At 54.6% G+C, this 22,500-nt stretch overlaps 1 protein-coding gene across 1 annotated transcript in view; it reads right to left on the reverse strand.

The window, feature by feature from the left end:
* Positions 1-22,010, reverse strand: part of LOC142483096 (serine/threonine-protein kinase NLK2-like) — a 34,911-nt gene extending 12,901 nt beyond the window's left edge. The window contains exons 1-12 of the mRNA XM_075583174.1: positions 20,971-22,010; positions 19,916-20,045; positions 19,279-19,334; positions 16,840-16,946; positions 16,667-16,752; positions 16,286-16,495; positions 11,346-11,447; positions 9,824-9,910; positions 9,291-9,593; positions 3,910-4,053; positions 2,320-2,390; positions 1,754-1,906 (exon numbers count right to left, since the gene is read on the reverse strand). Coding sequence (XP_075439289.1) covers positions 1,754-1,906; positions 2,320-2,390; positions 3,910-4,053; positions 9,291-9,593; positions 9,824-9,910; positions 11,346-11,447; positions 16,286-16,495; positions 16,667-16,752; positions 16,840-16,946; positions 19,279-19,334; positions 19,916-20,045; positions 20,971-21,218 — 1,697 coding nt within the window. The 5' untranslated portion in view covers positions 21,219-22,010. The remainder of the gene's footprint in view (positions 1-1,753; positions 1,907-2,319; positions 2,391-3,909; positions 4,054-9,290; positions 9,594-9,823; positions 9,911-11,345; positions 11,448-16,285; positions 16,496-16,666; positions 16,753-16,839; positions 16,947-19,278; positions 19,335-19,915; positions 20,046-20,970) is intronic.
* Between the last annotated feature and the right edge of the window lie 490 nt (positions 22,011-22,500).

Consider the following 22,500-nt stretch of genomic DNA (forward strand, 5'->3'; position numbering starts at 1 on the left):
CTTAAACGTCCTTGACAGTTTTAAATGTACGTTTTTACCAAAAAATAGTGCACAGCTCAATTGGAGCTTTGTCATTAACATAACTTTAAATGTGTAACTTATATAACTTCTCCCAAACACAGTTTAAGGACATACTGGCTTAACAATTTTATACAATCACCTATAAAATCACCATACTATTCAAATCATAACAGTTACAAACTTTATACCCTAATTAAAAACCTATTTGTTGAACATCCTCATATTGCATCTATAAATAGCTTAAAAACGTTTGTTTTAAAAACATTTTTCAAAAACTTTCACAATATTTTTTTTTTAAAAATCTATTTTTTTATTTTTTCAACGTAAAATTACATCTCAAACACAATAAAAGATCATATCTGAAAAAATGAGAACAAAGGTAGAAATGAGTATTTATATAAAACTTAATTTCTCAATTATAGAATATACCAAATGTAAAAACAATAAGAAACACGGTCATAGGTTAAATATAAAAAGTGCAGTTTCCCTGATACTTTATATAAACGCTGCAATATCTAAATCGACATTAAGACCGGTCGGGGATAGAGTGTTAAGTCGGTAAATCCAGAACGTCTCCCTTTGGCGGAGACGCCTAAGTCTGTCACCACCCCTCCAAATCTCAGTGACCAACTCTAGTCCTCTGTAGAGTAATCCTGATGGGTCCCCCCCATGGTTTTGAATGAAATGTAAGGGGACACTGTGAGTGGTCAGGCCTCTCCTTATGTTGCCTATGTGCTCAGTATGCGGACCCTAAGACTTCTTGAGGTCCGGCCCACATACTGGAGACCACACGGGCACTCAAGCATGTATACCACAAAAGTTGTTCTACAGTTTGATAAGTTGTTTTGTCTTAAAAGTTTCTTTGGTAACGTTAGAACAGAAATGTAGTTTGTCTGTCAATGCGTGTTTGCATGCTTTACATTCAAAACATTTAAAAAAGCCTACTGGTTTTGGTAGCCAGTTTTTACTCTGGATTTTTGTTTCTTTCCTATAAACACTTGGAACTAGCTTATTTTTAATATTCTCAGCTCTTTTAAAAATGACACGAGGTGCCTCTGGTAGATGGTCTCTCAATACCGTGTCTTTACACAAAACATGCCAGTGTTTTTTTAATATTGCTAATCTTGTAAGCTTCATCAGTGTATTGTGTTATGAGGGCACCGCATAGCTTGTGTTGTCCTGTTTTTGTTTAGGCACCATTAATTCATTTTTACTAAGATGTAAGGCTTTAGAATGTGCTTTTTCAATCACATCTGGTTTGTAGTGCTTTTCTTCAAATCTTGTTTTCAGGGTTCCTGCCTGCTCTTTGAATACCTCCAGCTCTGTACAGTTGCGTCTGATTCGTCTAAATTGGCCATATGGTATGTTGTTTAACCATCTGTGGGGGGTGGCAACTGTTGTTTAGCAGAAATTATTGGCATCAACCTCCTTGAAATAAGTTTTGGTTTTTATGATATCGTCTTCAATGTAAATAGTTAAGTCAAGGAAGTTGATGCTCTCAGTACTCATCTCCGATGTAAATTTAAGGTTCACACCGTTCTCATTAATGTGGCTTAAAAAGAGGTTTAGGTCCTCTTTATTCCCTTTCCATATGATGAGCACATCATCGATGCACCTCTTCCATAGGACCAGGTTTGTTCCATATGGGTGCCAGACCAGATATTGGTCTCCTCCCTATGAGCCATAAAGATGTTGGCATAGCTTGGAGCAAACCTGGTCCCCATTGCTGTACCTCTGCAGAAACATGGACCCATCAAACCAAAATAGGTTGTGTGACAAAATGAATTTTATTCCATCTAGCAGGAAACATTTCTGTTCCTGTGGAATTAGAGGATCATTCTCCAAGGAAGGAGCAAAGGCTACTGCTGCACAACCGTCCTCATGCCTAATTGAGGTATATAACGATGTGACATCACAAGTTACCAATATAAAGTTCTCCTGCCACTGTACTGCGGATAGAGTGTTCAAAACCTGTAATGTGTCTTTTAAATACGATTTAGCACTCGTGGCATACTTTTGCAGATATATATCTACATACTCTGAGAAATTTTGAGTTAGAGACCCGATACCCGAGATAATGGGCCTCCCCGGTGGTTTTAGGCGGTTTTTATGTATCTTGGGTAGGAAGTAGAACACCGGTCTAACCGGAGATGAGTACTGAGAGCATCAACTTCCTTGACTTAACTATTTACATTGAAGACGATATCATAAAAACCAAAACTTATTTCAAGGAGGTTGATGCCAATAATTTTCTGCTAAACAACAGTTGCCACCACCACAGATGGTTAAACAACATACCATATTGCCAATTTAGACGAATCAGACGCAACTGTACAGAGCTGGAGGTATTCAAAGAGCAGGCAGGAACCCTGAAAACAAGATTTGAAGAAAGGCACTACAAACCAGATGTGATTGAAAAAGCACATTCTAAAGCCTTACATCTTAGTAAAAATGAATTAATGGTGCCTAAACAAAAACAGGACAACACAAGCTATGCGGTGCCCTTCATAACACAATACAATGATGAAGCTTACAAGATTAGCAATATTTAAAAAAAACACTGGCATGTTTTGTGTAAAGACACGGTATTGAGAGACCATCTACCAGAGGCACCTCGTGTCATTTTTAAAAGAGCTGAGAATATTAAAAATAAGCTAGTTCCAAGTGTTTATAGGAAAGAAACAAAAATCCAGAGTAAAACTGGCTACCAAAACCAGTAGGCTTTTTTAAATGTTTTGAATGTAAAGCATGCAAACACGCATTGACAGACAAACTACATTTCTGTTCTAACGTTACCAAAGAAACTTTTAAGACAAAACAACTTATAAACTGTAGAACAACTTTGTGGTATACATGCTTGAGTGCCCGTGTGGTCTCCAGTATGTGGGCCGGACCTCAAGAAGTCTTAGGGGGGTCCGCATACTGGAGCACATAGGCAACATAAGGAGAGGCCTGACCACACACAGTGTCCCCTTACATTTCATTCAAAACCATGGGGGGACCCATCAGGATTACTCTACAGAGGACTAGAGTTGGTCACTGAGAATTGGAGGGGTGGTGACAGACTTAGGCGTCTCCGCCAAAGGGAGACGTTCTGGATTTACCGACTTAAAACTCTATCCCCGACCGGTCTTAATGTCGATTTAGATATTGCAGCGTTTATATAAATGTATCAGGGAAACTGCACTTTTTATATTTAACCTATGACTGTGTTTCTTATTGTTTTTACATTTGGTATATTCTATAATTGAGAAAATTAAGTTTTATATATAATACTCATTTATTCCTTTGTTCTCATTTTTTCAGATATGATCTTTTATTGTGTTTGAGATGTAATTTTACGTTGGAAAAATAAAAAAATAGATTTTTTTTTTAAATATTGTGAAAGTTTTTTGAAAAATGTTTTTAAAACAAACGTTTTTAAGCTATTTATAGATGCAATATGAGGATGTTCAACAAATAGGTTTTTAATTAGGGTATAAAGTTTGTAACTGTTATGATTTGAATAGTATGGGTGATTTTATAGGTGATTGTATAAAATTGTTAAGTCAGTATGTCCTTAAACTGTGTTTGGGAGAAGTTATATAAGTTACACATTTAAAGTTATGTTAATGACAAAGCTCCAATTGAGCTGTGCACTATTTTTGGTAAAAACGTACATTTAAAACTGTCAAGGACGTTTAAGTTCACTGTATAATGTATAAACATCAAGGATAAGCTACTTATTATGTATACAAGAGACCTAAAGAATAGCTTAGACATGAGGCACTTATGTAAGAACGAATTGAGACTTGCAATGCTCTACCCACTGCAGGAAGGGCTCGTACTAAACAGCCCTTTCCAATCATTAATTAAGAACAAAGGAGGGTCTATATAAACTGAGCCGACCCTTCCCACGTCACTTTGAGCCTGAGGAAGCCGTTTATTCGGCGAAACGCGTTGCTCGATCTTGTAGCTGTTTGTGTCCAACGGAGGCTTCCGTAGCCAGTTCTCAAAGCCGAAATTGCAGCCGAGCAGAGCGGTGTCATCACTCTGCAGCCCGGACGCGGGGACGGAACAACTTGCAGCTGAGGCTCGATACTGGGCTAGGTGGGAAGGCCAGGGGCGCATTACTGTGTATGTGAGTTTACTGTTTCTTGGATTTTATCAAATAAATGCCATTTTTAACCTGCACTGAGACCGCGCCTCACTTGTCCCCTCGCACTGCGGAGTCGGGGAGAGACATTGCTTGACTGCAAGTAACCGGGAAGTGCGTTCCTGTTGAAGTCCAGCCTGAGGGCAATCCCCCACGTCCGGTCTACAACAACATTGGATGGGTTAAGTTAACCCCAAAGATACCCACCCCGCACATTTACTCACACTGGGCCGTGTGAGTATATATATATATATTATTATACTCGCTTAACCCACTTATACCGGCTTTTGGACGAGCAAGGACACATCCCTAAAGATACCAATCTGGTTTTTGCTTACACAAGGCCGTGTAAGTATATTATTGTATATGAGCTTTGCCCCTTGCCCACCAAACTAGCACTTTTTAAGCTGTACATCGTCGGCATTTGTATTGCACATCTTTTTAACCCTATGCTCCCCCTATCCTGTTTGTTTTTCACGTTTCTATAAGGGCTCTGGATTATCCCTACTCTGGGGTAGAAGCAGAAGGGATCAAAGGGTTGTCTCTAAGTACCTAAAAGAGATCACATTTGCTGATTATATTGTCGGATTGTAAGCAATTTTGATCTTAAACTTAAGGTAAGCGCCTCGTTTTTTCTAGTTTTGTTCAGGTGGCAGCGTGTGCCTGCACGTATGTATGTATAAGGTGGCGGCGTGTGTATGCACGTATGTATGTATAAGGTGGCAGCGTGTGTATGCACGTATGTATGTATAAGGTGGCAGCGTGTGTATGCGCGTATGTATGTATAAGGTGGCAGCGTGTGCCTGCACGTATGTATGTATAAGGTGGCAGCGTGTGTATGCGCATATGTATGTATAAGGTGGCAGCGTGTGTATGCGCGTATGTATGTATAAGGTGGCGGCGTGTGCATGCGTGTACGTATGTATAAGGTGGAGGCGTGTGCATGCGTGTATGTATGTATAAGGTGGCAGCGTGTATGTATGTATGTATAAGGTGGCGGCGTGTGCATGCGTGTATGTATGTATAAGGTGGCAGCGTGTGCATGTGTGTATGTATAAGGTGGCAGCGTGTGCATGCGTGTATGTATGTATAAGGTTTCAGCATGTGCATGCGTGTATGTATAAGGTGGCGGCATGTGCATGCGTGTATGTATATATAAGGTGGCAGGGTGTGCATGCGTGTATGTATAAGGTAGCAGCGTGTATGTATGTATGTATAAGGTGGCAGCGTGTATGTATGTATAAGGTGGCAGAGTGTATGTATGTATAAGGTGGCAGCGTGTGCATGCGTGTATGTATGTATAAGGTGGCAGCGTGTGCATGCGTGTATGTATAAGGTGGCAGCGTGTGCATGCGTGTATGTATAAGATGGCAGCGTGTGCATGCGTGTATGTATAAGGTGGCAGCGTGTGCATGCGTGTATGTGTGTATAAGGTGGCAGCGTGTATGTATGTATAAGGTGGCAGCGTGTGCATGCGTGTATGTATAAGGTGGCAGTGTGTGCATGCATGTATGTATAAGGTGGCAGCGTGTGCATGCGTGTATGTATAAGGTGGCAGCGTGTGCATGCGTGTATGTATAAGGTGGCAGCGTGTGCATGCGTGTATGTATAAGGTGGCAGCGTGTGCATGCGTGTATGTATAAGGTGGCAGCGTGTGCATGTGTGTATGTATAAGGTGGCAGCGTGTGCATGCGTTTATGTATGTATAAGGTGGCAGCGTGTGCATGCGTGAATGTAAGTATAAGATGGCAGCGTGTGCATGCGTGTATGTATAAGGTGGCAGGTTGTGCATGCGTGTATGTATAAGGTGGTAGCGTGTGCATGTGTGTATGTATAAGGTGGCAGCGTGTGCATGCGTGTATGTATATATACGGTGGCGGCGTGTGCATGCGTGTAGGTATGTATAAGGTGGCAGCGTGTATGTATGTATAAGGTGGCAGCGTGTGCATGCGTGTATGTATAAGGTGGCAGCGTGTGCATGCGTGTATGTATATATAAGGTGGCGGTGTGTGCATGCGTGTATGTATAAGGTGGCGGCGTGTGCACGCGTGTATGTATGTATAAGGTGGCAGCGTGTGCATGCGTGTATGTATGTATAAGGTGGCAGCGTGTGCATGCGTGTATGTATGTATAAGGTGGCAGCGTGTGCATGTGTGTATGTATGTATAAGGTGGCAGCGTGGCTATGTATGTATAAGGTGGCAGCGTGGACATGCATGTATGTATGTATAAGGTGGCAGAGTGTGCATGTGTGTATGTATAAGGTGGCAGCGTTTGCATGCGTGTATGTATGTATAAGGTGGCGGCGTGTGCATGCGTGTATGTATGTATAAGGTGGCAGCGTGTGCATGCGTGTATGTATGTATAAGGTGGCAGCGTGTATGTATGTATAAGGTGGCAGCGTGTGCATGCATGTATGTATAAGGTGGCAGCGTGTGCATGCATGTATGTATAAGGTGGCAGCGTGTGCATGCGTGTATGTATAAGGTGGCAGCGTGTGCATGTGTGTATGAATAAGGTGGCAGCGTGTGCATGTGTGTATGTATGTATAAGGTGGCAGCGTGGGCTTGTGTGTATGGATAAGGTGGCAGCGTGTGCATGCGTGTATGTATGTATAAGGTGGCGGCGTGTGCATGCGTTTATGTATAAGATGGCAGCGTGTATGTATGTATAAGGTGGCAGCGTGTGCATGCGTGTATGTATGTATGTATAAGGTGGCAGCGTGTGCATGCGTGTATGTATGTATAAGGTGGTGGCGCGTGCATGCGTGTATGTATAAGGTGGCAGCGTGTGCATGCGTTTATGTATAAGGTGGCGGCTTGTGCATGCGTGTATGTATAAGGTGGCAGCATGTGCATGCGTGTATGTATAAGGTGGCAGCGTGTGCATGCGTGTATGTATAAGGTGGCAGCGTGTGCATGTGTGTATGTGTAAGGTGGCAGCGTGTGCGTATATATAAGGTGGCGGCGTGTGCATGCGTGTTTGTATATATAAGGTGGCGGCGTGTGCATGCGTGTACGTATGTATAAGGTGGTGGCGTGTGCATGCGTGTATGTATGTATAAGGTGGCGGCGTGTGCATGTGTGTATGTATAAGGTGGCGGCGTGTGCATGCGTGTATGTATAAGGTGGCGGCGTGTGCATGCGTGTATGTATAAGGTGGCAGCGTGTGCATGCGTGTATGTATAAGGTGGCAGCGTGTGCATGCGTGTATGTATAAGGTGGCAGCGTGTGCATGCGTGCATGTATAAGGTGGCAGAGTGTGCATGCGTGTATGTATAAGGTGGCAGCATGTGCACACGTGTACGTATATATAAGGTGGCGGCGTGTGCATGCGTGTACGTATGTATAAGGTGGCGGCGTGTGCATGCGTGTACGTATGTATAAGGTGGCAGCGTGTGCATGTGTGTATGTAAGTATAAGGTGGCAGCGTGTGCATGCGTGTATGTATAAGGTGGCAGCATGTGCATGCGTGTATGTATGTATAAGGTGGCAGCGTGTGCATGCGTGTATGTAAGTATAAGGTGGCAGCGTGTGCATGCGTGTATGTATAAGGTGGCAGCATGTGCATGTATGTATAAGGTGGCAGCGTGTGCATGCGTGCATGTATGTATAAGGTGGCAGCGTGTGCATGCGTGTATGTATGTGTAGCCATGCATAACAATGGTCTGCAGTCATCTCTCCTGCTGGCAGCAAAACCTGGTAAGTTACAAGAGTGCCAGCAGTAATTATGGAGGTTTGCCCTCACACCCTGGTGAGGTGCCCTATGTATGGATGGGAGTGGCTACATGCTCTGAGTCCACCGTTAGTGACATCAGAGATGTGTCTGTTTCCTGAGGTATATAAGGCACTGCACTGCCAAAAGTTAGGAGTGAATGCTGCGAGGTGAAGTGCGGAGCAGCAAGTTCTGAGGCGGAATCCATGTGCCCACTAGTGCAGTAACTAGTGTCACTATTCTATATCAAGCCAGAGAAGGCCAACTGTGTCCAGGGACCTGGCACAGGGGTGATCTCCCTGCGGGGAGAGGGGATCCCACTCCATTGGGAGGGCGTACCTTTTAAAGGGACAGCACGGAGCAATGTGCGGCTGAGACAATGATTGTGAGGGGCAGCTGGCCCTTATCACCACGCACAATAAAGATGACTTGTTCAACGAGAGCCCCATGGTGTGAGTCTGCAATTACTCTCCGGGGGCCCTCACCACCAAGAAGGAGTTCCTCATCAGGACCATCTACCTGCGGACGCATAGATCCTGATGAGGTGGAGGCGCTGCACATGATATAGGTAGGACTCGCACCCACTACCTCAGCTGCCTCTCTGGCGTGACATCCCCGAATACCATCATGCGGGAGACTCAGGAGTCCTGTTGCCTGCAGGTGCACCACCAGACACGACCATGTAATGGGGGCTGGTTAGACCACACAGGCCAATATGAGATTGGGTGGGTCAGACTAGAGGGAATACCCATTACATATGTATAAGGTGGCGGCGTGTGCATGCGTGTATGTATGTATAAGGTGGCAGCGTGTGCATGTATGTATGTATGTATGTATGTATGTATGTATGTATAAGGTGGCAGCATGTGCATGCGTGTATGTATGTATAAGGTGGCGGCGTGTGCATGCGTGTATGTATGTATAAGGTGGCAGCGTGTGCATGTATGTATGTATAAGGTGGCAGCGTGTGCATGCGTGTATGTATGTATAAGGTGGCAGCGTGTGCATGTATGTATGTATGTATGTATGTATGTATGTATAAGGTGGCAGCATGTGCATGCGTGTATGTATGTATAAGGTGGCGGCGTGTGCATGCGTGTATGTATGTATAAGGTGGCAGCGTGTGCATGTATGTATGTATAAGGTGGCAGCGTGTGCATGCGTGTATGTATGTATAAGGTGGCGGCGTGTATGTATGTATAAGGTGGCGGCGTGTGCATGCGTGTAAGTATGTATAAGGTGGCAGCGTGTATGTATGTATAAGGTGGCAGCGTATGTATGTATGTATAAGGTGGTAGCGTGTGCATGTATGTATGTATAAGGTGGCAGCGTGTGCATGTATGTATGTATAAGGTGGCAGCGTGTGCATGTATGTATGTATAAGGTGGTAGCGTGTGCATGTATGTATAAGGTGGCAGCGTGTGCATGTATGTATGTATAAGGTGGCAGCGTGTGCATGTATGTATGTATAAGGTGGCAGCGTGTGCATGTATGTATAAGGTGGCAGCGTCCCCTCCCTGCTGACCTTTGACCTGCCACACGGAGGTCAGGCTCTTCTCGTACGAGTCATCAAACCGTGGGCTGGCCGTGGGCTCGAAGTCTGCGGTGTACACGCGGCCGGAGGACACGGAGTAGCAGCAGTGGCACATGCACGTGTGGTAACGCAGGCGCCCCTCCTCCAGGTACGGGTGAGCCAGAGCGTCCTTAGCAGAGATCCGCTTCAGCTGGCGAGGGGTTAAACGTTCATGTGACAGCGCTCCCCGATCCCTCCCCCAAAAAGCAACCCCACCCATGTCCCCACCCAGGAAATGACATCACAGTGTCGAGATGTCCACTTCCTGTGCCAAGTAATGACATCACAGGGTAATATATGGCGACTTCCTAAGCCGGGCAATGACATCACAGCCTCAAGATGGCCACCTCCGGGGCCCCATACGCACAGAGCGTAACTCACCGGGTCAAACAGCAGCATCCGGCACAAGAGGTGAACAGCCTCGTGGGTAGCTTCACCGGAGAGCATGTACAGTACAGAGAGAGACGGCTGCACAGAGAGACAGAGACACAGCGTGTACAGTACAGAGAGAGACGGCTGCACAGTACAGAGAGAGACGGCTGCACAGAGAGACAGAGACACAGCATGTACAGTACAGAGAGAGACGGCTGCACAGAGAGACAGAGACACAGCGTGTACAGTACAGAGAGAGACGGCTGCACAGAGAGACAGAGACACAGCGTGTACAGTACAGAGAGAGACGGCTGCACAGAGAGACAGAGACAGCGTGTACAGTACAGAGAGAGACGGCTGCACAGAGAGACAGAGACACAGCGTGTACAGTACAGAGAGAGACGGCTGCACAGAGAGACAGAGACACAGCGTGTACAGTACAGAGAGAGACGGCTGCACAGAGAGACAGAGACACAGCGTGTACAGTACAGAGACGGCTGCACAGAGAGACAGAGACACAGCGTGTACAGTACAGAGAGAGACGGCGTGTACAGTACAGAGAGAGACGGCTGCACAGAGAGACAGAGACACAGCGTGTACAGTACAGAGAGAGACGGCTGCACAGAGAGACAGAGACACAGCGTGTACAGTACAGAGAGAGACGGCTGCACAGAGAGACAGAGACACAGCGTGTACAGTACAGAGAGAGACGGCTGCACAGAGAGACAGAGACACAGCGTGTACAGTACAGAGAGAGACGGCTGCACAGAGAGACAGAGACACAGCGTGTACAGTACAGAGAGAGACGGCTGCACAGAGAGACAGAGACACAGCGTGTACAGTACAGAGAGAGACGGCTGCACAGAGAGACAGAGACACAGCGTGTACAGTACAGAGAGAGACGGCTGCACAGAGAGACAGAGACACAGCGTGTACAGTACAGAGAGACAACAGCACAGAGAGACAGAGACACAGCGTGTACAGTACAGAGAGACGGCAGCACAGAGAGACAGAGACACAGCGTGTACAGTACAGAGAGAGACGGCTGCACAGAGAGACAGAGACACAGCGTGTACAGTACAGAGAGACGGCTGCACAGATAGACAGAGAGAGATGGCGTGTACAGTACAGAGAGAGACGGCGTGTACAGTACAGAGAGAGACGGCGTGTACAGTACAGAGAGACGGCGTGTACAGTACAGAGAGAGACGGCGTGTACAGTACAGAGAGAGAAATAGAGATAGCGAGTACAGTACAGTGACAGCAAGAGAGCACCGTACAGAGTGTCCGCTACAGAGAGAAAGAGACTGCTACAAAAAGTGTAGAGAGTACAGAAAGTGTGTGTTTATAGCACAGACAGAAAAATAAAGTGTGCACAGTAGAGAGAGTGCGTGCACAGTAGTGAGAGAGTGTGTGTACAGTAATGAGTGACCGCTACAGAGCACGTGTACAATAGAGAGAGACTCCAGTACAGGGAGAGGCCGCGCACACAGAAGACAGACCCGTAACCCGCGTCCCATTAGTATAGTTACCGGTTTCTGCGGGCCACGCAGGATGTGCGCCCTGGCGCCCTCGCAGGCCGAGCGCATAGCGTTCAGAGGAGGGGTTCCCAGCAGGTCTGTGATCAGGTCTAACTGCAGAGAGAGAACATGGAGTCACCACCGCTCAGCCCCAGGGGATTGTGGGAAATAGCCGCCCGGGGTGGATACTGTGCAGGTTTCTCTTGGGGTTCCAGCCCAGGGGATTCTGGATTGGGAAGGTGCCCCAATACATTGTGGGCACCCGCCAGATGGGGGGGACCACCCGCCAGATGGGGCTCGGGGGACCACCCGCCAGATGGGCCTCAGGGGGATGGGGCCCTGCGGGTACCTGTTGGATGGGGCCCTGTTGGATGGGGCCCTGCGGGTACCTGTTGGGCGGGGCCCTGCGGGTACCTGTTGGGCGGGGCCCTGCGGGTACCTGTTGGACGGGGCCCTGCGGGTACCTGCTGGATGGGGCCCTGCGGGTACCTGCTGGATGGGGCCCTGTGGGTACCTGTTGGTTGGACTGGCCCTGCGGGTACCTGTTGGGCGGGGCCCTGCAGGTACCTGTTGGTTGGACGGGGCCCTGCGGGTACCTGTTGGGCGGGGCCCTGCGGGTACCTGTTGGTTGGACGGGGCCCTGCGGGTACCTGTTGGATGGGGCCCTGCGGGTACCTGTTGGTTGGACGGGGCCCTGCGGGTACCTGTTGGACGGGGCCCTGCGGGTACCTGTTGGTTGGACGGGGCCCTGCGAGTACCTGTTGGTTGGACGGGGCCCTGCGGGTACCTGTTGGATGGGGCCCTGCGGGTACCTGTTGGTTGGACGGGGCCCTGCGGGTACCTGTTGGTTGGACGGGGCCCTGCGGGTACCTGTTGGTTGGATGGGGCCCTGCGGGTACCTGTTGGTTGGACGGGGCCCTGCGGGTACCTGTTGGTTGGACGGGGCCCTGCGGGTACCTGTTGGTTGGACGGGGCCCTGCGGGTACCTGTTGGTTGGACGGGGCCCTGCGGGTACCTGTTGGTTGGACGGGGCCCTGCGGGTACCTGTTGGTTGGACGGGGCCCTGCGGGTACCTGTTGGATGGGGCCCTGCGGGTACCTGTTGGTTGGACGGGGCCCTGCGGGTACCTGTTGGATGGGGCCCTGCGGGTACCTGTTGGTTGGATGGGGCCCTGTGGGTACCTGTTGGTTGGATGGGGCCCTGCGGGTACCTGTTGGTTGGATGGGGCCCTGCGGGTACCTGTTGGATGGGGCCCTGTGGGTACCTGTTGGTTGGATGGGGCCCTGCGGGTACCTGTTGGTTGGACGGGGCCCTGCGGGTACCTGTTGGATGGGGCCCTGCGGGTACCTGTTGGTTGGACGGGGCCCTGTGGGTACCTGTTGGTTGGACGGGGCCCTGCGGGTACCTGTTGGTTGGACGGGGCCCTGCGGGTACCTGTTGGACGGGGCCCTGCGGGTACCTGTTGGTTGGACGGGGCCCTGCGGGTACCTGTTGGTTGGACAGGGCCCTGCGGGTACCTGTTGGTTGGACGGGGCCCTGCGGGTACCTGTTGGTTGGACGGGGCCCTGCGGGTACCTGTTGGATGGACGGGGCCCTGCGGGTACCTGTTGGATGGGGCCCTGCGGGTACCTGTTGGTTGGACGGGGCCCTGCGGGTACCTGTTGGTTGGATGGGGCCCTGTGGGTACCTGTTAGTTGGACGGGGCCCTGCGGGTACCTGTTGGATGGACGGGGCCCTGCGGGTACCTGTTGGACGGGGCCCTGCGGGTACCTGTTGGTTGGACGGGGCCCTGCGGGTACCTGTTGGTTGGACAGGGCCCTGCGGGTACCTGTTGGTTGGACGGGGCCCTGCGGGTACCTGTTGGTTGGACGGGGCCCTGCGGGTATCTGTTGGTTGGATGGGGCCCTGCGGGTACCTGTTGGACGGGGCCCTGCGGGTACCTGTTGGTTGGACGGGGCCCTGCGGGTACCTGTTGGTTGGACAGGGCCCTGCGGGTACCTGTTGGTTGGACGGGGCCCTGCGGGTACCTGTTGGTTGGACGGGGCCCTGCGGGTACCTGTTGGATGGACGGGGCCCTGCGGGTACCTGTTGGATGGGGCCCTGCGGGTACCTGTTGGTTGGACGGGGCCCTGCGGGTACCTGTTGGTTGGATGGGGCCCTGTGGGTACCTGTTAGTTGGACGGGGCCCTGCGGGTACCTGTTGGATGGACGGGGCCCTGCGGGTACCTGTTGGACGGGGCCCTGCGGGTACCTGTTGGTTGGACGGGGCCCTGCGGGTACCTGTTGGACGGGGCCCTGCGGGTACCTGTTGGTTGGACGGGGCCCTGCGGGTACCTGTTGGTTGGACGGGGCCCTGCGGGTACCTGTTGGTTGGACGGGGCCCTGCGGGTACCTGTTGGTTGGACGGGGCCCTGCGGGTACCTGTTGGTTGGACGGGGCCCTGCGGGTACCTGTTGGACGGGGCCCTGCGGGTACCTGTTGGTTGGACGGGGCCCTGCGGGTACCTGTTGGTTGGACGGGGCCCTGCGGGTACCTGTTGGTTGGACGGGGCCCTGCGGGTACCTGTTGGACGGGGCCCTGCGGGTACCTGTTGGTTGGACGGGGCCCTGCGGGTACCTGTTGGTTGGACAGGGCCCTGCGGGTACCTGTTGGTTGGACGGGGCCCTGCGGGTACCTGTTGGTTGGACGGGGCCCTGCGGGTACCTGTTGGATGGACGGGGCCCTGCGGGTACCTGTTGGATGGGGCCCTGCGGGTACCTGTTGGTTGGACGGGGCCCTGCGGGTACCTGTTGGTTGGATGGGGCCCTGTGGGTACCTGTTAGTTGGACGGGGCCCTGCGGGTACCTGTTGGATGGACGGGGCCCTGCGGGTACCTGTTGGACGGGGCCCTGCGGGTACCTGTTGGTTGGACGGGGCCCTGCGGGTACCTGTTGGTTGGACAGGGCCCTGCGGGTACCTGTTGGTTGGACGGGGCCCTGCGGGTACCTGTTGGTTGGACGGGGCCCTGCGGGTATCTGTTGGTTGGATGGGGCCCTGCGGGTACCTGTTGGACGGGGCCCTGCGGGTACCTGTTGGTTGGACGGGGCCCTGCGGGTACCTGTTGGTTGGACAGGGCCCTGCGGGTACCTGTTGGTTGGACGGGGCCCTGCGGGTACCTGTTGGTTGGACGGGGCCCTGCGGGTACCTGTTGGATGGACGGGGCCCTGCGGGTACCTGTTGGATGGGGCCCTGCGGGTACCTGTTGGTTGGACGGGGCCCTGCGGGTACCTGTTGGTTGGATGGGGCCCTGTGGGTACCTGTTAGTTGGACGGGGCCCTGCGGGTACCTGTTGGATGGACGGGGCCCTGCGGGTACCTGTTGGACGGGGCCCTGCGGGTACCTGTTGGTTGGACGGGGCCCTGCGGGTACCTGTTGGACGGGGCCCTGCGGGTACCTGTTGGTTGGACGGGGCCCTGCGGGTACCTGTTGGTTGGACGGGGCCCTGCGGGTACCTGTTGGTTGGACGGGGCCCTGCGGGTACCTGTTGGTTGGACGGGGCCCTGCGGGTACCTGTTGGTTGGACGGGGCCCTGCGGGTACCTGTTGGACGGGGCCCTGCGGGTACCTGTTGGTTGGACGGGGCCCTGCGGGTACCTGTTGGTTGGACGGGGCCCTGCGGGTACCTGTTGGTTGGACGGGGCCCTGCGGGTACCTGTTGGTTGGACGGGGCCCTGCGGGTACCTGTTGGACGGGGCCCTGCGGGTACCTGTTGGTTGGACGGGGCCCTGCGGGTACCTGTTGGTTGGACGGGGCCCTGCGGGTACCTGTTGGTTGGACGGGGCCCTGTGGGTACCTGTTGGTTGGACGGGGCCCTGCGGGTACCTGTTGGATGGGGCCCTGCGGGTACCTGTTGGATGGGGCCCTACGGGTACCTGTTGGATGGGGCCCTGCGGGTACCTGTTGGTTGGACGGGGCCCTGCGGGTACCTGTTGGTTGGATGGGGCCCTGTGGGTACCTGTTGGTTGGATGGGGCCCTGCGGGTACCTGTTGGTTGGACGGGGCCCTGCGGGTACCTGTTGGTTGGACGGGGCCCTGCGGGTACCTGTTGGTTGGACGGGGCCCTGCGGGTACCTGTTGGTTGGACGGGGCCCCGCGGGTACCTGTTGGTTGGACGGGGCCCTGCGGGTACCTGTTGGTTGGACGGGGCCCTGCGGGTACCTGTTGGATGGGGCCCTGCGGGTACCTGTTGGATGGGGCCCTGCGGGTACCTGTTGGTTGGACGGGGCCCTGCGGGTACCTGTTGGACGGGGCCCTGCGGGTACCTGTTGGTTGGACGGGGCCCTGCGGGTACCTGTTGGTTGGACGGGGCCCTGCGGGTACCTGTTGGACGGGGCCCTGTGGGTACCTGTTGGTTGGACGGGACCCTGCGGGTACCTGCTGGACGAGGCCCTGTGGGTACCTGTTGGTTGGACGGGACCCTGCGGGTACCTGCTGGACGAGGCCCTGTGGGTACCTGTCGGTTGGACGGGGCCCTGCAGGTACCTGTTGGATGGGGCCCTGCGGGTACCTGCTGGTTGGATGGGACCCTGCGGGTACCTGTTGGTTGCACGGGGCCCTGTGGGTACCTGTTGGACGGGGCCCTGTGGGTACCTGTTGGTTGGACGGGGCCCTGCGGGTACCTGTTGGTTGGACGGGGCCCTGTGGGTACCTGCTGGACGGGGCCCTGCGGGTACCTGTTGGACGGGGCCCTGTGGGTACCTGTTAGTTGGACGGGGCCCTGCGGGTACCTGCTGGATGGGGCCCTGCGGGTACCTGTTGGTTGGACGGGGCCCTGTGGGTACCTGCTGGACGGGGCCCTGCGGGTACCTGTTGGACGGGGCCCTGTGGGTACCTGTTAGTTGGACGGGGCCCTGCGGGTACCTGTTGGACGGGGCCCTGTGGGTACCTGTTAGTTGGACGGGGCCCTGCGGGTACCTGCTGGATGGGGCTCTGTGCCTGGAACAGAATCCTTCTCCCCAGGAGCTCGGCGAAGATGCAGCCCACAGACCAGATATCGATGGCGCTCCCGTAGTGCCGGCTTCCCATGAGGATCTCCGGTGCCCGGTAATACTGCGTCACCACCTCCTGCGTCATGTGCTGAGACTCATCCAGCTCCTCCACCCTGGCCAGGCCGAAGTCACAGATCTTAGGGGAGATGGAGAGGGGGGTTAGAGCCAGCGCGGGCAGGGAGGGAGAGGTGGGAGAGGGCGGTTAGAGCCGGGCGCGGGCAGGGAGAGGTGGGGGGGGCGGTTAGAGCCGGGCGCGGGCAGGGAGGGAGAGATGGGGGGGGGCGTGCGGGGCCGCAGAGCGTCGCACCTTGAGCACACAGTTGCTGTTGACCAGTAGGTTCCCCGGTTTGATGTCTCTGTGCAGGACTCCGGCGGAGTGCAAGTACTTCAACCCTATGGGGAGGGAGGGGTTAACAGGAGCCGCAGAGCGTGGCGCTAGCCTCCCAGTCCCCGCGCAGCACCGCGCAGCACCGCGCTCACCACGCAGGATCTGGTACAGGAACACCTTGATGTGGTCGGCGCTCAGAGTCTGCGGCGACACGATGACCTTGTGGAGGTCGCTCTGCATGAGTTCCGTGATCACGTATCTGACATCGAGGGGTCAAGGGTCATCACGTCGCCAATTCCAGCGGCCCCGGGATACCCGTCACCCCCTGCTGGTCACGTGTCCAGAATGCAGAGCCACGCGGAGTAACACAATACCATGCAGAGCGCCACGCGGAGTCACAATACCACGCAGAGCGCCACGCGGAGTAACACAAAGTAACACAATACCACGCAGAGCGCCACGCGGAGTCACAATACCACGCAGAGCGCCACGCGGAGTAACACAATACCACGCAGAGCGCCACGCGGAGTAACACAATACCACGCAGAGCGCCACGCGGAGTAACACAATACCACACAGAGCGCCACGCGGAGTAACACAATACCACGCAGAGCGCCACGCGGAGTCACACAATACCACGCAGAGCGCCACGCGGAGTAACACAATACCACGCAGAGCGCAACACGGTGTGATATAATTCCATGCAGAGCGCCACGCGGAGTCACAATACCACGCAGAGCGCCACGCGGAGTAACACAATACCATGCAGAGCGCCACGCGGAGTCACAATACCACGCAGAGCGCCACGTGGAGTAACACAATACCATGCAGAGCGCCACGCGGAGTCACAATACCACGCAGAGCGCCACGCGGAGTAACACAATACCACGCAGAGCGCCACGCGGAGTCACAATACCACACAGAGCGTCACGCAGAGTCAATACCACGCAAAGCGCCACGCGGAGTCACAATACCACGCAGAGCGCCACGCGGAGTCACAATACCACACAGAGCGCCACGCAGAGTAATACAATACCATGCAGAGTGCCACGCGGAGTCACAATACCAAGCAGGGAGCCACGCAGAGTAACAATACCATGCAGAGCGCCACGCGGAGTCACAATACCACGCAGAGAGCCACGCAGAGTAACAATACCATGCAGAGCACCATAATACCACGCAGAGCGCCACACAGAGTAATACAATACCATGCAGAGCGCCACGCGGAGTAACACAATACCATGCAGAGCGCCACGCGGAGTCACAATACCACGCAGAGCGCCACGCGGAGTCACAATACCACACAGAGCGCCACGCAGAGTAACACAATACCATGCAGAGTGCCACGCGGAGTCACAATACCAAGCAGGGAGCCACGCAGAGTAAAAATACCATGCAGAGCGCCACGCGGAGTCACAATACCACGCAGAGAGCCACGCAGAGTAACAATACCATGCAGAGCACCATAATACCACGCAGAGCGCCACGCAGAGTAATACAATACCATGCAGAGCGCCACGCGGAGTAACACAATACCATGCAGAGCGCCACGCGGAGTCACAATACCACGCAGAGCGCCACGCGGAGTCACAATACCACACAGAGCGCCACGCAGAGTAACACAATACCATGCAGAGTGCCACGCGGAGTCACAATACCACGCAGAGAGCCACGCAGAGTAACAATACCATGCAGAGCACCATAATACCACGCAGAGCGCCACGCAGAGTAATACAATACCATGCAGAGCGCCACGTGGAGTAATACAATACCATGCAGAGCGCCACGTGGAGTAATACAATGCCATGCAGAGCGCCACGTGGAGTAATACAATACCACGCAGAGTAATACAATACCACGCAGAGCGCCACGCAGAGTAATAAAATACCATGCAGAGAGCCATGCAGGGTTACGGGGGAGGCAGGGTTACGGGGGGAGGCAGGGTTACGGGGGGAGGCAGGGTTACGGGGGGAGGCAGGGTTACAGGAGGGGTGAGGGGGGCAGGGTTACAGGAGGGCAGTGTTACGGGGGGGCAGGGTTACAGAAGGGGTGAGGGGGGGCAGGGTTACGGGGGCGGCAGGGTTACAGAAGGGGTGAGGGGGTTCAGGGTTATGGGGGGGGCAGGGTTACAGAAGGGGTGAGGGGGGGCAGGGTTACGGGGGAGGCAGGGTTACAGAAGGGGTGAGGGGGGGCAGGGTTACGGGGGAGGCAGGGTTACAGAAGGGGTGAGGGGAGGCAGGGTTACGGGGGAGGCAGGGTTACGGGGGGAGGCAGGGTTACGGGGGCAGGCAGGGTTACAGGAGGGGTGAGGGGGGCAGGGTTACAGGAGGGGTGAGGGGGGCAGGGTTACAGGAGGGCAGGGTTACGGGGGGGGCAGGGTTACAGAAGGGGTGAGGGGGGGCAGGGTTACGGGGGAGGCAGGGTTACAGAAGGGGTGAGGGGGGCAGGGTTACAGAAGGGGTGAGGGGGGGCAGGGTTATGGGGGGGGGGGCAGGGTTACGGGGGGGCAGGGTTACAGAAGGGGTGAGGGGGGGCAGGGTTATGGGGGGGGCAGGGTTACAGGGGAGGCAGGGTTACGTGGGCAAGGATACATCTCTTCAAAGCAGTCAATCTGAGGAGGCTGCAGGATATCCAGGGCAGAGAGGACCTGAGAGAGAACAAGGAGGTTTAGCGTCCAGCGGCAGACAGACTCTCACTCTGGGCGGCGCCAACGCCAGCCTCTCACAACACACAGCGGACAGCGCCAGGCTCTCGGGCAGCGCCAACGCCAGCCTCTCACAACTCACAGCGGCAGCGCCAGGCTCTCGGGCAGCGCCAACGCCAGCCTCTCACAACACAGCGGGCAGTGCCAGGCTCTCTCTGGCTGCGCCAGGCTTGAGGGCAACGCACAGCGCCAGGCACTCGCGCAGCCACAGCGCCAGGCTTACGCACAGAGCCAGGCTCTCGGGCAGCGCCAACGCCACCCTCTCACAACACACAGCGGGCAGCGCCAGGCTCTCTCGGGCAGCGCCAGGCTTACGCACAGCGCCAGGCTCTCGGGCAGCGCCAACGCCAGCCTCTCACAACACACAGCGGGCAGCGCAAAGCTCTCGGGCAGCGCCAACGCCAGCCTCTCACAACTCACAGCGGGCAGCGCCAGGCTCTCTCGGGCAGCGCCAGGCACTCGCGCAGCACACAGCGCCAGGCTTACGCACAGAGCCAGGCTCTCGGGCAGCGCCAGGCTCTCACGTTATCGTGCTTGAAGAAGCAGAGCATCTTGAGTTCCCGGAAAACCCGTTTGCAGGATACCAGATTCTGGAAAACATTCGGCATCTTCTTGAGGGCGACGCGCTTCCCGTCCCGCGGATCCGTCACCGACCTGCCAATCACACGGCGAGCGTCAGCGGGGGGGCACAGCTGCCCAGTGCCCGTCCTGCATCCCTGCACTACCAGCTCCGTGCCCACCCTGTCCTAGAGGTGCCAGATTCTGCCTCGCTGCACTGCCCAGTCCTAGAGGTGCCAGATTCTGCCTCGCTGCACTGCCCAGTCCTAGAGGTGCCACACTCTGCCCCAATGCCCGTCCTAGAGGTGCTAGTATCTGTCTCCCTGCACTGCCCAGTCCTAGAGGTGCCAGATTCTGCCCCAATGCCCGTCCTAGAGGTGCTAGTATCTGTCTCCCTGCACTGCCCAGTCCTAGAGGTGCTAGTATCTGTCTCCCTGCACTGCCCAGTCCTAGAGGTGCTAGTATCTGTCTCCCTGCACTGCCCAGTCCTAGAGGTGACAGATTCTGCCTCGCTGCACTGCCCAGTCCTAGAGGTGCCAGATTCTGCCTCGCTGCACTGCCAGTCCTAGAGGTGCCACGCTCTGCCCCTATGCCCGTCCTAGAGGTGCTAGTATCTGTCTCCCTGCACTGCCCAGTCCTAGAGGTGCTAGTATCTGTCTCCCTGCACTGCCCAGTCCTAGAGGTGCCAGATTCTGCCTCCCTGCACTGCCCAGTCCTAGAGGTGCCACGCTCTGCCCCTATGCCCGTCCTAGAGGTGCTAGTATCTGTCTCCCTGCACAGTCCAGTCCTAGAGGTGCCACCCCGCTTGCCATGCTCGTCCTAGAGGTGTCAGTTTCTGCCTCCCTGCACTGTCCTAGAGGTGCTACCCTTTGCCCACCATGCCCTAGAGGTGGCAGTTTCTGCTTACATGCACTGTCCAGTCCTAGAGGTGCCACCCTCTGCTTGTCATGCCCTAGAGGTGGCAGTTTCTGCCTCCCTGCACTGCAAAGTCCTAGAGGTCCCTGTCCACGGTCCCACTCACCACACCACGCCAAACGCCCCGTAACCAATGGGCCTGTCTGGCTCGGGCTCTCCTCCCCCGTTACAGTGGGGCGTACTCGTGTGGTGGGGGGCGCTCTGCACCTGGGGCAGCGGGGAGGGCACAGCCGGCACCCCACCCCCACCGTTGTGACAGTAAAATTTCTGCCCCAGCGGGGGCTGAATCAGCCCGCCAAATACCCCCGTGCAGAGCTGCCCCGGCAGGGAGCGGCCCGGCCCCTGAAACGCCATAGGGCAATTCTAATGCCCTGAGGGGTAAGCAAGGGTGCCTGCCACTTTAAATGTTAAAACTGAAATGGACCCACCCCCCTCCCCCTGCCTTTTAAAACCCCCACAAGGGGTGGGGAGAATAAGCAGGGGGTATTAATGGGGAGATCTGCCCCATAAGCATTAAAGATATCCCCAGAGCCCCACCTCTCTGCTGATAAATACCCTTGAGGGGCAGATCACATAGTATCAGGGGTATTAAGGGGCTGGCCTGCCCACTTACAGTGTTGAAAAAAATCCCCCCCTCTAGTTACCCCTGTGAGGGGCAGATCCAATCAGGAGGGGGGAGGGTGCCAGGATTCCCGTGTGGGGGGTGAGCCAGGTTACCCCTGTATGGGGGGGGGAGCCAGGTTACCCCTGTATGGGGGGGGAGCCAGGTTACCCCTGTAAGGGGGGGGCGCCAGGTTACCCCTGTGTGTGGGGGGAGCCAGGTTACCCCTGTGTGGGGGTCCCGGGAGGGGGGTCCCCCAGGCAGACTGCACAGGGTGGGGGTCCCGGGAGGGGGGTCCCCCAGGCAGACTGCACAGGGTGGGGGTCCCGGGAGGGGGGTCCCCCAGACAGACTGCACAGGGTGGGGGTCCCGGGAGGGGGGTCCCCCAGGCAGATTGCACAGGGTGGGGGTCCCCCAGGCAGATTGCACAGGGATGGGGTGCAGTTGGGGGGTTCGCGGGGGGCAGCTCCTCCGGCTCCGGCTCTTGCTGCAAAGGAGGCCCCGTGCTGCATCAGCTGGAACAATGCAGCCTCCCGGCAGGCACCGCGGCTCCAAGGGGAGGGCTCTTAAAGGGGAAGTTTCACCTTCATCCCCATCCCCCCCCCCCCCCCCCCAGCATATCCCCACACACACATACTGTACACATACCCCCCCCCCCCATATATTCATACATATTATGTGTGGTATATACAGTAAGTGTGTGCATATAGATATATAAATATACAGTAAGTGTGTATATATAATATTATATACAGTAAGTGTGTGTATATGTATATAATATTTATATGAGAGAGAGAGAGAGAGAGAGAGAGAGAGAGAGAGAGAGAGAGAGAGAGAGAGAGAGAGAGAGAGAGAGAGAGAGAGAGAGAGAGAGAGAGAGAGAGAGAGAGAGAGAGAGAGAGAGAGAGAGAGAGAGAGAGAGAGAGATCCTGCATGAGATACATATTAATCATGATCATAATATATTTGTGTAGATAGATAGATAGATAGATAGATAGATAGATAGATAGATAGATAGATAGATAGATAGATAGA

Source organism: Ascaphus truei, unplaced genomic scaffold (genome assembly GCF_040206685.1).
Source record: "Ascaphus truei isolate aAscTru1 unplaced genomic scaffold, aAscTru1.hap1 HAP1_SCAFFOLD_295, whole genome shotgun sequence".
Classification (NCBI taxonomy): Eukaryota; Metazoa; Chordata; class Amphibia; order Anura; family Ascaphidae; genus Ascaphus; species Ascaphus truei.